This window comes from Haemorhous mexicanus, chromosome Z (assembly GCF_027477595.1).
Source record: "Haemorhous mexicanus isolate bHaeMex1 chromosome Z, bHaeMex1.pri, whole genome shotgun sequence".
NCBI lineage: Eukaryota > Metazoa > Chordata > Aves > Passeriformes > Fringillidae > Haemorhous > Haemorhous mexicanus.
Genome location: NC_082381.1, coordinates 89,026,454 through 89,043,597, shown reverse-complemented (window position 1 = coordinate 89,043,597; position 17,144 = coordinate 89,026,454). Strand labels below are relative to the sequence as shown.

The following is a 17,144-nucleotide window of genomic DNA, read 5'->3' as shown; positions in this document are numbered from 1 at the left end:
ACAGAACTGTAATAGGCAAATCAAGAGCCTTAAACCTTCATGCAAGTGAAAGGATCCCAAGAGAAACCAATCCAGAGGGACAAAAAACAGGATGAAAAGTGACCCAGTGAATTTGTGCCGCTCCACCTGGAACATCGGGGACATCGCTGCTCAAGAAGACCCAGCGGCGGCGCTGCAGCATCCTCGACGGAAATGCTCCTAATCGACCCGCGGGTCCCCCATGCTTTAGGCCTTTATATTATCATAAATGCTAAAATCACTTTAGTACCGGGAGTGTGGTCCCGTTTTTAACACTGGGACACACCTCAGCGCTCCCGCCGTGCCGGATACCCCTCAGCGCCCCCACGGCCATGATGCCACTTCCGTCCCGCGCGCGTCCCCTCAGCAACGGCGGCGCCTCCGTCCGCCATGGCGGCGCGGCCCCCGCCTCGTCCCCAGTCCCCTCGCCGCTCTCACACCCAGAGACGCCGGGAGTTCACCGGCTGCGGGCCGCTGCCGGGCGAAGTGGCACTGGTGAGGGGCCACGCCGGGGCTGCTCTGCTCCGGGGAGCTACGGGGACCTGGGGGCCGAGCCCCAGAACGGGGCCGGCTGAGGCGGGACCCTCTGGGAGCAGCCAGGAGGGGTCCCGGGGAGCCCGGTGCTGTGTGAGAGGTCCCGGAGAGCCCGGTGCTGTGTTTGAAGGTCCCGGGGAGCCCGGTGCTGTGTGAGAGGTCCCGGGGAGCCCGGTGCTGTGTGAGAGGTCCCGGAGAGCCCGGTGCTGTGTTTGAAGGTCCCGGGGAGCCCGGTGCTGTGTGAGAGGTCCCGGGGAGCCCGGTGCTGTGTGAGGAGTCCCGGGGAGCCCAGTGCTGGGTGATTGGCTCTGGAGAGCCTGGTGCTGTGTGAGAGGTCCTGGCAAGCCCCGTGCCGTATTTGGGGGTCCTGAGGAGCCTGGTGCTATGGGGATGTAGGCAGGGCTTGTCTAATTTAGAAAGAATTTCTTCACAGAAAAAATGTTCAGGCCTTGGAAGAGGCTGCCCAGGGAGGTGTTGAAGTCCCCATCCTTGGAGGTGTCCAAGGAAGGATGGGACATGGCACTCAGTGCTCTGGGCTGGGTGACAAGGTGGGGACTTGATGATCTTGGAGCTCTTTTCCAGCCTCAGTGATTCTGTGATTACCCCATAATTACTGTGAATTCATCATTTGGTGTTAGGTACTTGCACAGTCATGAATTCAACTGAAAAACATGCAGACTAATAGTCTGTATTTTCACCCATGAATGGTTTTGGTTGGAAGGGACCTTAAAGCTCATCTGGTGCCACCCCCTGCCATGGGCAGGGACACCTTCCACTATCCCATGTTGCTCGAAACCCCATCCAGCCTGGCCTTGGGCACTGCCAGGGATGGGACAGCCACAGCTTCTCTGGGAAACCTGTGCGGGTACCTCACCACCCTCACAAAGAAGAATTTCTTCCTACCTTTAGCTTAAATTTTCCCTTTCACTTTGTACCCATTTCCCTTGTCCTGTCACTATAGCTCCTGATGAAGAATCCATCTCTGGATTCGCTGTAGGCCCCTTCACATCTTTGGAAGGATGCTAGAAGTTGTCCACGCTTTCTCCATTTCCTTTCTCTCGCAGCTAGCTAAGCCCACCAAGAGAGACCTCGTTGAAGAGACAATTTTGGCTGAGAGGGCGCTGGAGGAGGAGCAGCGTGAGCAAGAACGTGACCTGCGAGTGTTCCACCACTACCGCAACGTCTGCGAGTGGCACAAGGGCGGCGAGGACAAATGGATGCAGCGTGCTGCTGAGAGGAAGGTCCGGGCGACGCTGCAGCAGTACCTGCAGGAGATCGAAGTGAGGAGACAGAGGTATCGAGCAAGTAGCCAGGGCAGCGCCCCTGCTGTTTTCAGTGTGTGCTCAGAGGGCCCGGCCCGGTGGCATGTGTTCAAACGCAGTAACTGTGTAGCTGAGGTGGCATTTTTTGGAGCCTCCTGTCTGCCGCAGATAAGCGCGGAAGTAGTAGCATAGCACTTTCATTGCTTGATTTTTAAAGAGATTGAAGAGTACCTTGGTACAGTCATGAAATGATAGAATGATTTGGGTTGGAAGGGACTTTAAAGCTCATCTTGTTCCAAGCCCCCTGGCAGGGACAGCTCCCACCAGACCAGGTTGCTCCAAGCCTTGTCCAAACTGGCCTGGAACATTTCCAGAGGTGGGGCACAGATTCATAGAATTCCAGGGTGGTTTGGGCTGGATGGGCTCATCCACCTACACTGCTGTGGACATCCACAGCTTCTCTGGGTAGCCAAGTATCAGAAATTCTCTCAGTCCAGTGTCACTGAGGGTTTTGTTGCAAACTCCTCAAGCTGCTGCTTAACTCCTACAAATAATGCTTTGCAGCACAGTCAGCTGAAAAAATTAAAATTTTCTAGAAGTCTTTCAAAAATATTAAAGGTGAGACACATTGCTGCCATGTAAAGAACAGAACTATGCTGTACTGATCTTTGGAAAAAATAATGTGATTTAATTTCTCAGTTACTGTTTCATGTCAAGTGACTTTGTAGCTGTGAGGGTCATCCGTTTGGTGTCCTGATCTAATGTGCCTTCAGGGGAATTGCACATGGGTTCCACAGAACCCCTGGGGTTAGAAGGAACCTGCTGAGATGATCTGGTCCAACCCTGGAGTCACCTAGAGCAGGGTGTCCCGGGGTGTGTGAGTCCATTTGGGTTTTGCTTGTCTCCACACATGGAGACTGAATCATCTCTGTGGGCAGCCTGTCCAATATCTGACCACACTCCCAGTAAAAATAAAACAAAATGTTTTCTTCTGTTCGTTTGGAATTTCACGTGGTTTAATTTGTGGCCCCTTGCCCTGCCACTGAGCACCACTGAGCAGTAGGTGTCTGTCTTTCCTGCATTCCCTCCCTTCAGGAGTTTATGTACATTGGTAAGATCCCTCTGCACCTTCTATTCTCCAGGCTGGACAGTCCCAGCTCTCTCAGGAGAGAAGGAACTTTAGGAGAAATTCTCCCGTTGGGAGAGGTGTCCCTCCACTGGCACCTTCTGCTGAGGCCGTGTCCTTGCAGGCTGCAGAGCCCGGAGCTGGAGCCAGTGCTCGGGGTGGGGTCTCAGCAGTGCCGGGAGGAAGGATGCCCTCCCTGGACCTGCTTGCAGTGCTGCACCTCCCGCAGCCCAAGGTGCCAGTGGCTCTCTTTGCCACAAGGGTGCATCACTGGCCTGTGCTCAGCTTGTCTGCCGGGACTCCCAGGGCCATTTCTGCTGAGACCCTCTGGCATTTGGGCTGAAATCAGTGATTTCTGGATTCTGTAGCCCCAGGTTTCTCATTGCTGGGATTAACAGGGAAGTAAATGATGATGTGTTTAAAAACTGCCTATTTGACATAATTTTCTCATCAAAGATATTTCAGGATGAAGTGTTTTGTAGAGTGATGCTAAAATATCAAGAGGTCGTTTGAGGGAAGATACAATTATAGATGCATAGAGGAGGGAAGGCATCAGGAAAAGGTTCTTCCCCCAGAGAGTTGTGGGGCACTCAGCAGGATCCCCGAGGTTGCCAGAGCTCCAGGAGCATTGGACAGCACTGCCAGGGATGCCCAGGGTGGGATTTTTGGGGTGTCTGTAGGGCCAGGAGCTGGACTGGGTGATCCTTGGGGGTCCCTTCCAGCTCACGGTATTCTGTGGGTCTGTGCTGAAGGACAACCGTAGTACAAAATATAATTGTTTTCAGCTGGTGACAAATGTAGTCCGAGAAATAAAATTATTTGATGAATGGGGAACTGAAGTCATAAAGCAGCTTTGAAAGTGGGTTTGGAAGATCAGGAGTTTAGACTGTGCCTAGACAGGATCACTCACGTTGTGCTGTAAGAGTCCCTTGATGGACACAACATGAATGATCCTGAGTTAAAATCTGATGTTCACTTCTCTGACATTTGCAAGAGGTGTTAAAAGGAGCCCAGTACCCACTTTGTGTTAATAGCAAATAAACAAAAACTTTGTCCTTTGACAGAAGGATTGATTTAGCCTTTACTCAAATGTTTTCATTGCAGGCTCCGTGACTTTCTGGAGGCAGAGGAGAGCAGGCACCTTGCTGAGGTAAATGCACTAGATGAAGAAAAGGCACAGCAGAGAGAAGTAAAGATGAAGGAACAAGCAAAATTACTGAGGGAGAAGAGGGAGCAAGAAAGACTACAAGTGGTAGCTGAAAAACGAGAGCAACAGTTCAGGTATTGCCATAAAAATAGCTTATAAAAGAGAATTTGCCCAAAGTAAATATATAGGGACCATTTAAAAAGAAGATGGCAGTAATAAACTGAGGAAGGAAAGATGAAAGTTGTTGAAACAGTAAGACAGAAAAAATCAAAGCAGTTAATTCTTGCAAGTGTAGTGTGTCCTCCTTGTCCCACATGAGCATCCCTGCGTTTCCACCTGCCAAGTCAACCCTTTTTGTGATTCCTGTTCCAGCTTTATACTGTTGAAGTGAACAGGCTGCAGGGAAGGTTAATTTGGCCTAAATCAAGCTTACTAGGATAATACGTCATTAAAGATTCCTGAAACGTTAAGATTATCCAAAAATACAGTGTTATTTATTTATTTATTTTATTTATTATATAGACTTTTCAAGAGTAGCAGCTGCAGCTAAGGGTTTAATGCATCCTGAAGTTCTGTGCCAAGTCTTCCAGACTGAAAGCAGTAACTTGCAGGTACTTACTAGGACCTGAGGCCTTGGCATGAAGTCTGTCCTGTCCCATTCTTGTAAATCTGGTTTTCCGAGGGAGGGATGAAAGAAATAATAATTGTGATTATTTGAAGTCTTTTTCCCAGTCTCCCACAGTACTGTGAAATCTACAACACCTGCTTCTCAGCGTGCCCAGGCTGGGGATAAAAATCAACATTGGCTCTTTCTTGTGCATAAACATTAATTAATTCCACAGGTAAATATTTGTTAAAATGTGGGGATTATTGACTTTGACAGGTGTTAGAAGTGCATACACTGCCTAACTTCTCATGGTGGTTTGAAAATGTGGCCCTTGCCTTTTGCAGCTTCTGGTTTGTTCTGGTTGGTTGAAACTCACTTTTAAAAATAGTTTGGTGGGAGTGCTGCTGGAGTGCCTTTTATTTTGTACTTGTAGAGAGATGTTACCTAAAGGTAGGTGTCTCAGTGTTGATATCTTTATATTCACTGGGAATCTGCATTCCTGTTCTATTCAAAACTTCACCAAAATCAGGACAGTTACAGGAACCTAAAGTCAGTCCCAAACAGGCTTATCCTGCCCTGTCAGCTGAACTGCACTCCAGCCTCTACTGACTTTAATTAGGTTCTCATTGATCAGAGTAGGAATTTAGCACATATGCAGATTCTTGTTCAGATGTCTAATTTTAGATATTTTAATTGCAAAATGAATCACACCAGTGAACTGCATCATCTGGTGACACATACTTGAACTTTCATGCTGTAGTTGCCTGTCCTAATGTCTTAGGTCCTTTGTCTTCCTTGTGTAGCCCTGTTGATCTATGGGTCACTCAGTCTTATGGGAATATTTCATCCTATTATTGTCCTTTTTCCTTTCCCGCTCTGCTGTGGGATCTAAGCCATATTCACACCACACAGCATCCTGTTAAAAAGTGTTGCTGAGCTTTTACTGCTGGTGTTCTGCTGGATGGAGGTTTCAGAGGATTTAGAGGCAGCAAAACCATCTCTCCTCACAGCTGTTGTGAGTGGCAGTCTTGGGGTATCTGCATGTATTTGTATTGTTTAAGGAGCCCCAGGTAGGCTTTTCTTTAGCTGTTAGATGTTACTCTTCCTCCTAAACCATCCTGGGCCAGGCAGAGATCTAGGAGCAGGATTTGCTGCTCAGGAGAACAATACTTACTGAAGATCCACAGGCAGAGTCTGTAAATTGTGTCATAGCCTGTCCTCTGGAGCAATGGCCTCCAATCCTCTGACTCCACCCCCTAGCTGTAAAAACTTTCAACATTCACCCCAATATGTTTATTGATCAACTATATAAGTGTATAATAATATACTGTACTGGTATATCATGTACATTATAAAACATATGCACAAATAGAAATAAAAAAGGATGAGGTAAAGATGAAGTAAAAGCTATTTTTTACTTTGTAATGTTATTTATCAGTGGTACAAAACATATTCTCTTCCTGCACACCTGCCCCCCTTTGGAGATGATTACTCCAGGGCACACCCAGGAGCCCTGGCAAGTCAATCCAGTAGCAGGTGGATACACACATGATTTTCTGTTTCTCTTTTCCTGTGGATTTTCAACTCTTTTGAATATCTTTCTGAAACCTGATACAGACTTGTTTGTATTTCCTTTAACTCCAAGCAAGGTGCTCCAGGCATGGATTCTCAAACCTTGAGGTATAGGAGCACCTATACTGTCAGACATTATTCCAGAGCACTAAAAGGCATTTTTTATTTTTTATGGCTGGTTGCCATGACCTGAGGGTACAGGTGTAAGAGCTTCTCAGTAGTAATGTTAACCAGGGGAGTCCTTTGTCACCAGGTGGCAGAGGGGACAAGGCTTGGACCATGGGAGTCCTGCTGGAATTCATTTTTAGAGAGGGCTACACCTTGTCTGAGAGGAGACTCAGCCAGTGCTAGCCTGAGGGCATGTTCATCATTGGTAACTTAAAAGAAAACTGCAATGTCTTAAAATTTGCATAAAACACAGATCACATCCTCTTTCTTGTGGTAACATCAGAAGAATCCATATGGGGAATGATGTTATCCCAGCAACATCATCGTGCTGCAGCCATAAAATGAATAAATAACTGGGGAGGTTCTGTCTTTGGGAAGTAGCCACATCCAGGCACAGTTTTAAGGTTAAGAAGCTTAGGATAGCAAAGTGAGGAAGAAAACCTGCCATCTGGGGGAGCAGATGTTTATGGGTTGGTGTAAAAGCTGCTTTGAGGGAATTATTTTGATGAAATCAAGCAATTACAGGGTTATTTTATATTAAAATTCTAACAATGCTGATTATAATTAACTTCTAGTCTCCTGTGGGAATTCAATAAATATCAGATTAGTATATAATCACAGAAAAGAATAACTAGTTCTTTATTCCTTCAATGCTGAGAGAAATTTGAACCCATTGTGTTAAGGTAGTATAGTGATTGCTAATTGTAAGATGTAGAATCTTAATAATAGTAAGATTTAGAATCTTAATAATAGCATGTTTCCCTCAAAACATTTGAGAAATATGTTTTTCATGAATACTAATTAGTGTTGTGGTCTTTCATCACCACTAACTCCCACCCAGGAGATGAAAGATAGATTCCAGTGGTGAAACATAAGAAAGCCATCAATGACGCAGTACGTTTGATGACCTGCTGGGAGCAGGGGTGCTCCTTGGAATGTGCCATGGCTCATGGCAGGCACATCCCTGTGCTGCTCTCTGCTTTTATTGCTGAGTTAAACAGTGGTCTGGAGGTTACTGTCTTGTCCAAGAGGTAAAAACAACCGTCCCTTTTCACCAGCCTGCACTGGCTCTGAACTACAGCATTTCATCATGGACTGGTTTGGGTTGGAAGAGGCCTTCAAAGTCATCTTTATTGTGGGCAGGGACACCTTCCTCTACCCCAGGCTGCTCCAAGCCCCATCCAGCCTGGCCTGGGACACTGCCAGGGATCCAGGGACAGCCACAGCTGCTCTGGGCACCCTGGGCCAGGGCCTGCCCACCCTCCCAGCCAGCAATTCCTCATTCCCAATATCCCATCTGTCCCTGCCCTCTGGCCCTGGGAAGCCATTCCCTGGCTGCTGTCCCTCCATGCCTTGTGCCCAGTGCCTGTGCAGCTCTCCTGGAGCCCCTGGAGGCCCTGGCAGGGGCTCTGAGGTGTCCCTGGAGCCTTCTCTTGTGCAGGTGAGCAGCCCCAGCTGTGCCAGGCTGGCTCCAGAGCAGAGGGGCTCCAGCCCTGGCAGCATCTCCGTGCCCTCCTCTGCACTGGCTCCAGCAGCTCCAGGTCCTTGTGCTGTTGGAGCCAGGGCTGGGCCAGCTCTGCAGGTGGGGTCTCACCTGAGCCCAGGGGCACAAGGGCGGAATCCCCCCTGCCCTGCTGCCCACACTGGGGGATCAGCCCAGGGCAGGGGGTTCAGGCTGGGGCAGGTTCAACAAATGGCAAGCAGAATGAAAATGTTTTCACAACAGTGCTGTCCCTTTCTCTGTTTGTGTCAGTGCCCTTCACCTTTCAGCACAGGCTCCATGGCACTAGGTGCTTTGGCCAAAAGGATGAACAGAGAGATGTCCTTTTCCCCAGGGAAATGTGAGGCAGCAACTGTTGAATGCCAGCAGGGAGAAAATGTGGTGAGACCTCTGCTCTGAAAATTAAATAACTACCCTGATACGGAGATTGGTGATAGCATTGAGGTAGTTGCCTGATGAATATTTAATATTTTTGTTACACAGGATAGTCAGCTAAAGCTTGTGTAGTGTCATAGTATTTCACATTGTGCAGGTAACTACCGCTGCTGTGAAGTTGTTCATGATTCAGCCTGTGATATCTTCTGTGAATTCCTCAACACCTTTGCAATAATCTGCATAGATAGTTTGATTCAGCATGAAATTGTGAGATATCTTTTCACTTCACAGCATTCACATGTGTCTGTCACACACCCTCACATCTTAAACATCCTTCACACTTGTAGGTTTTCACCTTTGTCTGACTTAATGAAATCTATATCCTGTTTATAGAACAGAATTAGTGCTTGCAGATTGTTCAAATTAAATAATGTTTGATGGCATGTGTTGATCTCAATAGTGCTTTGTTTGCAAAAGTAAAAGCAGAATCTGCAATTAGAGCAGTGCTCTTCAACTGAAGATAAATTACCTCTTTATATGCAACTCAGTTGCAGAGAGTAAACGAAAGTTGAAAGCTGCATTACTTGTTTGACTTTCTAGCTTCTCCAGGCTTTTATTGCAACTTGTCTGAATTATCCCACAGAACTTCACTTTAAAAATTAATAAATTTCTAGTGGTTCCTGCTCAACCGTGTAACCCACATTTCCACAGTCGCAGTATTTTCTGAATATGAATGAGATTTCAGGTGAGTTACCAACCTGTTCTAGTCTTCATTTGAATAGAGACCAACCTACATGTTTGAATAAGTGTAGCATGCATATGTTTTTTATGTTAATAAAAGGTATATATGCACACAACCCCCCCATGTTCCAGCTACATGTAGAATACTCATTGTGTATACAATGTGTGGATAAATTGCGTATTCATTTACACTCACAGAATGTCCCAGGTTGGAAGGGACCCACCAGGATCACCCATTCCAGCTCCTGCCCTGCACAGACCCCCAGCAATCCCACCCTGGGCATCCCTGGCAGTGCTGTCCAAAGGCTCCTGGAGCTCTGGCAGCCTCGGGGCTGTGCCCATCCCTGGGGAGCCTGGGCAGTGCCAGCACCCTCTGGGGAACAGCCTTTCCCTGATATCCCACCTAACCCTCCCTGGCACAGCTCCAGCCCTGCCCTGGGTCCTGTCCCTGTCACAGGGAGCAGAAATCACTGCTGCCTCTTCATTTCCCCTTGTGAGGAAGTTGATTCAGGCTTCTTTTACAAATTCGAATCCTTCAGTTCATTAATGTCAAAACCTCCATCAAATCAGGCTCTCTGTGGTTCCTTGGGTTCCACAAGGAATCAGTGTCAGACCAGGAGTATAACTGGTGTGTGGGGTTTCTGTGTTTTGAGCAGTGATGAGCCGAGAGCCTTCATTCACCACACACCTCCAGACCTGCTTATTGTTTTGAGACTTTAAAAAAACTTTTATGTTGCCTTCCAGAAACCGCTGTCACGAGTATCGCGAACACTGTAAAAAACTGAATGAGAAGGAGCTGAGTGACTGCCAGCTGGCCCAGCAGACTCTGAAGGAGATACTGAAAAAGGAAGAGAAGATGCAGGAGCGGAAGTTGGAAGAGATTTGTGAGAAGGAGCAGTTGGCTAAGGACCAGGAAGCGGAGCTGAGGGCGCAGGAGGCGGCAGCGCGGATCCGGGAGATGGTGGGTGTGCGTGAAGCCCAGGTGGCCGTGCATGCCGCTCGCAGAGAGGAGAAGAAGCAGGAGATCAGACAGGATGCTGAAAGGCTGGTAATTTCCACAGTGTTCTGCATTCAGGCTTGGGCAGAAGGCCCTTCTAATGATAGGCTTACTAGACATTTATACTAATCCATACCTTATTTGTATCTTCACTGATACCATTAGTATCTGAGCCTGTGTTGTTAAGCTAAGCCTCTTTTCCAGAGCTGTGGCAAAGGCATTCCCGTTTACAGAGGGAAATACATCTTTTGAAACTCGGCATTCTAAAGGGTTTTGGCACTCAGTCTCTCAGAGGCATTGTGGGAAATGGAAACATTTTAAAGCTTTTGCCAAATACCTTTGTTGTTTTTTGATTTCCAGTTCCTGAAGGATAGCAGGGGAGTCTTGTTTCCCAGCTGAAATATTTATTTTATATATTTATTTTTAGCAAATTAGCAAGCAGCACTTAAGCTCTCTTGCCTGCTAGACCTGGCTGCTGTTGAGTTCACATCACAGGAGGCATTTGGCTACCTTGGCCCAACTGCTCAGCCACTACCTTCTTTTCTCATCATTCTTATCCATCTCTCCTGCTGTAGTTTTGCTGGCTTTAGTGTGGCTTGCTAGTTCCGTATTCTGTGTTGACTTTGAATTATGGGAGGCTATTTAGCTCAGGCTCAATCTTCATTTTGCATTTATTTACATGTAGAGGCTGAATGATCACTCAGGAAACTCTGTTAGACACTGGAAACTGGTGTTGGCATCATATATGCTTCCCCATTTTATAAAAATGAGACAATAATGAATCTAAAGCTCTGAAAATGCTGTCTGTGAAAATATTCCAAGCTAGATAAATGTTTTGCTTATTTAAAAACATGTAGAATAGAATTATTTTCTTGTAACAACTTCTAAGGCATTGCCAAACCTCCCAGGCAAAGAATGCTGCTCCTTAACTGGCCTTTTCAGAAAAACACTATTAAAATAGAAGACTCTGCATCTTCCCCTGGAGACAGCAGCCTGGGGCTCTGTCAAGGAGATACATTTCTGGTGAAGTGGTTGAGTCTCTGGAAAAAAAAAAAAAGTTTTCTTTGAAGGAGAGTTTCTGTATGGAAAATGCAATGTAATCCATTCTCAGCAGAAGAGGGATGTGGCAGATGGTCTCATTACAAGTTTTTCATTGCAGTCTGGCAGCCCCTAATGACCAGGAGTTTCATCTGGGTGAATGGACAGCTAAGTGTCCATAAAGGATTCTCCTGGTTGTTGCAACAAAGATAGAATATTTAGTGAAGGAAAACTTGCATGTTTGGCATGGTAGACCACATGTGTGCACCAGGATATCTCAGAAGTGGATGACAAAGCAGAGACAGCAGTTTTTGCTTTAGCTACATTACCCACATTAGCTGCCTTCCCCTTTTGTCTTATTTGTCCCTTTAAGAATTGTGATTTCTTGTAAAGTGATTGACTTCATGTTATCCTGACTGTACTGCCAAGAGTTTCTGCCATAGCACTTTGGTTCTGGCTTGCAGAAGGGTGGTTGGTAACCACTTCTTTGCACATTTCTGATGTTTTCCCCCAATGAACAAGCTTTCATGGATCCCATCCTTGGCTGCTCTCACACAGCTTCACTGATGTCAGATTCATCCAAAGGCATGTGCCAGCTTGCACAGCAGACTGCTCACTATTTCTGCTTTCTTTCCACCTTTGCTGTTCAAAGCTTTTTGGATTTCTAATGCTATTCCTCAAATTATATATATTGAGTTTCAAAGCTGTTTCACCAGCTTCTGAAAGTGAATTTGACAGTTCAGGCAGATACAAAGTCAGCTTTGCCTCTGAAATACTGCCAGAACCTGTGGGTGCTTTATGTCCAGCATAAAAAGGGATGTTTGTTAGGGAGTGCAACTTCTGCTTCCCTATGGAAAGATTAGACATGCTGTTTATGACAAACCTGCTAAGGCATTTTTAAAGACTCATTCACATTACAAAAGAGACATTTAATTTAAAAACAAGTTAACAAAAATCTGTGTGCCTTAGAGACAGCTGAAGCATGATTTCTGAGATAATACAGTGCTAATGCTGGTCACATACTGTGTTATGGCTATGTTTCAGTGCAGTTGTGCTTATACACGCATTCAATTGCAAGATGTCCAGAAATTATGCTTATGAATTACTTATTGATGCTACATTTGAATTTTTTTTTTGTGTCTAAATAATCTTGAATATACAAATACCTATTTGATCACAAATATGGATTTCCAATTTGTCATTGTCTCTTTTTTAAGAAGTCAGTTTCACCGCACGTTTTTCCAAAATGAAGTGGAATATAAAGTTCTTTCCAATATGAAGTGGGATGATTAGAAATCATGGAAATTCATTAAGTGCCCATCGGAACACAAAGATACAATCACTGACTGGTAGCAGCCTTATGGCTGGTAGAGATGCAGTGCTCTGAGCACCCAACACAGGCAGAGGACACAGGCAGAATATCTACAGAAAGAGCAGGAACACACGGCCCTGTTATTTGTCATTGCTTATCGCTGTGTATGAACCCCTGGATGTAGATCAAAAGTGCTGCAATGATACTGATTTCCCTAAAGAGATTACTCTGTCTATCTGTCTGAAACATTTGTAAAATATCAGGCACAATAGTGTTTTTATATTGAATTGCATGTGATGGTTACAGATAGAAATCCTGAATTCTAGTGAATGATATACTAAAATGTTCAGGGTTTACCAGGTCTAGTGGATGACACTAATTCTGTGTTGCCAGCAAGGCTTTTCTCTTCAATGTTGCAATAAATTAACTCTAGCCACCACTTAGTTGGAAGTTACACAGTGATTTTGCAAGCTGGCTACTTTTATCCGTGTAGGAAAAAGAGCTGCACCAGTTAAGGAAAGAAACTGAAGACCTTGAGAGGAAGAAGCGATATCAGCAGAAGGAATGCAGGGAGATGTGGCTCAAAGCAGTACAGGACAGGCAGAAGCATCTTGATGCAGAAAAACAAATCCAACTTGCTGAAGAGAAGGTGATCTTGGAAAATGATTTTGACAACACCGACAAGGAATATGAGAAGATAAGAAATAAAAAAGTAAGGTGTTTCATTGTGAGCTTGGGGGGCAATACCTCATGTAGGCCAGTTCTGTGGCCCTGTGAACTGCACAGGGTAACAGAGAACAGACACAAGCCCTTCTCCCTGAATGAGATAATTCTTTTCTTGAGCAGCCTGCTGCCTCTCCTCCTGCCAGCACCCTGTAGCTCTGCAGAAGCCCATTAGCTGTTAAAACCACAGCACTCTAAAGCCTGCTTTGCAATCAGCAAGGCTACCAAGCTGGATAAATGAAGTGGGGGCTCTCAGAAAATCCTGGAATTTTGTCCCTCCATGCTGACTTCATTGTATATAAATCACCTGAGCTTTATCTTCCTTACACTGCATGGACATAATAGAGGCTGGAAAACTATTTTTTGTTTCATGGACCTGAGGTAGTAAGTATTTGTAACTGCAGAAGAAAGGAAATATTTACCTTGTTGTAATTAATGAATACTAAAAAATTTAAATTATTTAAAAACCATATATAGATAGATGCAAACTCTCATGTTTTATTTCTTGGAGATGCCATGAATCAATGGACATGTCTGTCATTTCCTGAAGTTAAAACAAGTAGATTGTCCAACTTCAGCATGCAAATGACTCTCAGAGTTTTTAGGACCCAGGAGAGAGGTGGTTAGAAGCTCCTGTAGGTTAGGAAAGTTGTATCAACTCAATGTTAAACCTTGCTGCAGAATTACAGGAGCCGATATATATTATATTATGTTACATTATTATATTTAATGCAGGTGATACTGGGGTAGCCTGGTCAGCTGTGTGAAGTCTGTAAAATGGGTGTGTTGTAGGCAGCTGAGCTGCTATGGGTAAAGGGATCACTGTGTGTTTGTCCTGTGGTCTGGCCAGGTAGAGGATTCTGAGCAGTTCTTTCCCCTGGCAGGTTTTGGAATGGTCTCTTTTCTTCAGGGTTTGAAAGGTTTTTTTGAACTAATTTACTCACATCTGCAAACATCTCTGTGTTTGCAGCAAACACTGTTGAAGGAGCAGCTTACTTATCTGGATCATCTGGCTGAACAGCTGAGGAGGGAGAAGGAGCAAGAAAGAGAGGATGAGAAGATCTTCAAGGAAGAGAGGGATAAGGTTTGGGCTGAGAGGGTTGAGAAACTGAAACAAGAGAGGGAGGCCCGATTTCACCTGCTGAGAGATGTCATGAACACAAGGCAGATGCAGATGGAGGAGAAGTGTAAGTGGTTGAACACACTTTTGGGCAGAGGCAGTTCAACACCCTGCTGGTGGGAACAGCATCTGCCCCAGCACACACTGTGTGACAGAGTGGACAGCAATGTCACCCTCCCTGAACCTGTTCCCAAAATGCACTCCTACAGGCATTCCTTACACTAATTCCCCATTGCCACCACCAGAGCAAAGCCTAGTAAAGTGAGGATTGCATGGGCAAATGGTCATTGTCATTAGTTATATTGTTATGAAGCCCTGAATGTGAAAACTTTCCAGTTCTGAGTGGATGAAAAATAAATAAGCTGGGAATACACTTGCTGTTGTTTGTGTGGCACTTCAGAAACAACAAAACTCAAACCTACTATTTAGGCTACTTAGCCCAAATGCAGTCTCACTGTCCCTTCAAGCTCAGCAGAGCTGTTACCTTCTAAAAGGATTTCTGGTTTTGTTTTCCAGTGCAGAAAAAAGAAGAGAGAAAAATAGAGATTGCTGAAGAGAGGAAGGCAATGGCTGAACTAGTCAGAAAATTTGAATATGAAGAAGAAGAAGAACGTATAAGGTATTTTTCTTCCATGTCATCGGGTCATTCCTTTGCAGATCAATCTTTTAAACTTGTGAGAGAGCTGTTTATTTTTTTTCTGATAAATCTAGAACACAGGGTGGACTTCTTTCTATTTAGAGAAGCTTTCCCACCACGTACCTTATCAGTTCCAAACTGCCCAAGAGCAGACTTGTGATACTGCAGCTGGTATTAAGTCATTAATTCTGACCTCAGAAGATAGTGGTACATATCCTTGTGTTGGTGTTTTTGATCATCATGTGACTTACATCAGTCATATTCCTAAACACATCCCCTCATACTCTGAGCTGTTGTTACAAGTGGCAGAAGTCTGGGGAGGAGGATTAATGAAAGGTTTGTTTGTTCCTGCCCCAGGAGAGCAAGTGTGTCCGGGCTTATTGCTAAACTCCACCCACAGACATCCCTTGAACAGCGCTGTGTCAGCCACCGGGACACCAGGCTAGAGCACATAACCCCAGCTGCACAGAGCTCTCCCTAGTGCCTCTGGATGAGCAGAGCCTTACACGCAGTAGCTGGAATGTTCCTCTGGGTGTCATGCAAAGCCTTGGGCAAAGGGCCTTATCTCGCTTACTCCCCTTTTGTACTCCTGCCCTTTCTCCACTCTTGTCCGTGGGACATAAGTAGCTTCTTCCTGAGCCGGTATCTGTTGTGTTCTCTGAGGGCTGTATTGGGAACAATCTCCTGGCTGTGGCAGAAGTGTCACCCTTGTGAAGGAAACACGCTGGGCTCCAGCTGGGATATGCTCCACTTAGCAGAGATGGCACTCAGCAGTGTCAGGAAGGGTTTGTAGCTCAGCTCTGTTGAGTTAGTGCACAAGTCCTGACTACTCTGTTGGCATTCAAGTGTCTGACTCCTGCACCAGAAAGGCCTGAGCACGTAAGACTTCCTGTGCTTCTCCAGAGGGGACTAAAAGCAGTACTCGAGTCCTGAGGTTTGGTGAAGATTGATTTCTCCTGACAGCCACTTCCAGCAATATCAGTGCAGCAGGGAGTTGTTCTCAGCAGGAGGGTGAGGATGGGTGTCAGCAGCAGCACTGAGCCCAAGCCAGGGACAGACTGAGACCCAGCACCCCCATCCTCTGTCCTCTCACCGCGGCTGTGAGGAGCATGGAGGGCATGCTGATACAAGGAGTTGTTCCTTCCCTCTTTCTGGTCAAGCACCAGTTTTACAGTCTGCTCTACAGGACACAACAGAGTGCAGTTAACTCTCTGCAGAACATAAGGTTAGCATGCAGCATTTGCTTAATAGTGGCAGTTATTCTTAACTGCTGAAAGGAGCTTTGAATGGTTCTTTAGTCTAAGCTCGAATGCTAACAGGTTACATAATGATAATAATAATAAAGTTTATTCTTTTTACCCACACTGCTTAAATAACCTATTCATTTGGCATTTCCAGAAAAGCACGGAAGGCCAAAGAGTACAGAGACCAGCTCACAACTCAAATTGCCTATCAACAGTGGCTCCAAAAAGCTGAGGAAGAGAAGAGGAAGAAAGAAGAGGAATCAAATATGGAAGCAGAGAGACAGTACCAAGAAAAGATACAGTTCATTCTGTCAATGCCCAACAAGTAAAGCCCCCCACTGCAGAAAAAGCACTAATGCCTGACTCTTAAGGGCATCCCTTTGGTATTTAGCTCACTCAGTTGCCTTTAAAAACATTTTCTTAGGATGCTTACGCCTGATTTGAGTTGGAAGAACTCTCTCCACTGTGATACTCAAAACATTTAATTGGAAATTACAAGAAACATAGTATTTTGAAGTTGATTTTTTCCCCATAGTTTTTTTTTTTGTTTACAAATCTGATCCAATCCAAAGTGCTTGACATTTTAATTTAAGGATGCTGTCTGCCCTCTACAATTTAATAGTGTATTATTGTGACATGAACAATGCACAGGTATTCTTTTTAATCTGCAAAAAGAAAAATTGTAGAAAACTTTCAGTAAACCTTTATTAAAATGTCTTTCAAACTGAAAACATTTGCAAAAATATTTTCTTTGTATTTAGATACCAAGTATAAAACTCTGAATGTATTTTACTGTGGGTTGAACATTAAAAAGCTGATATTCTTTGAATGATCTGTGCAATACTGGAGTCCCAAGTCTGTGTGTCCTCTGCTTGGGCAGAATTAAGTTTGCAGGGCTAAAGTTTGAGGTGAGGTTAGAATAAACCTTGTAAAAAGGTTTGTTCTCTATAATATTCATGGCACCTCTGCCTCTCTGGCCTTCCCTGGATCACCACACTGAACACATGGAGTGGGGGCTGGAG

General features: G+C 45.2%; 1 protein-coding gene across 2 annotated transcripts; it reads left to right on the top strand.

The window, feature by feature from the left end:
• The first annotated feature begins 362 nt into the window (after positions 1-362).
• CFAP53 (cilia and flagella associated protein 53) lies at positions 363-16,951 on the top strand. 2 transcript variants are annotated; one of them, XM_059836557.1, is made up of 8 exons: positions 363-513; positions 1,617-1,846; positions 4,045-4,221; positions 9,796-10,012; positions 12,892-13,110; positions 14,092-14,308; positions 14,758-14,860; positions 16,277-16,951. In XM_059836557.1, the coding sequence occupies exons 1-8, from the start codon at positions 409-411 to the stop codon at positions 16,449-16,451; spliced, it is 1,443 nt and encodes a 480-aa protein (XP_059692540.1). In that variant the 5' UTR covers positions 363-408; the 3' UTR covers positions 16,452-16,951. The 2 variants fall into 2 exon arrangements, with proteins under 2 accessions (XP_059692540.1, XP_059692539.1); XM_059836556.1 differs by having other exon boundaries at positions 364-513; positions 9,796-10,099.
• The last annotated feature ends 193 nt before the right edge of the window (positions 16,952-17,144 follow it).

Excerpts from the sequence above, each read along its gene's own strand:
- CFAP53 (XM_059836556.1), top strand. The coding sequence starts at position 409 with ATGGCGGCGCGGCCCCCGCCTCGTCCCCAGTCCCCTCGCCGCTCTCAC. Across the intron at positions 10,100-12,891 it reads GACAGGATGCTGAAAGGCTG|GAAAAAGAGCTGCACCAGTT; the intron begins GTAATTTCCACA and ends TTATCCGTGTAG. Across the intron at positions 14,309-14,757 it reads GATGCAGATGGAGGAGAAGT|TGCAGAAAAAAGAAGAGAGA; the intron begins GTAAGTGGTTGA and ends TTTGTTTTCCAG.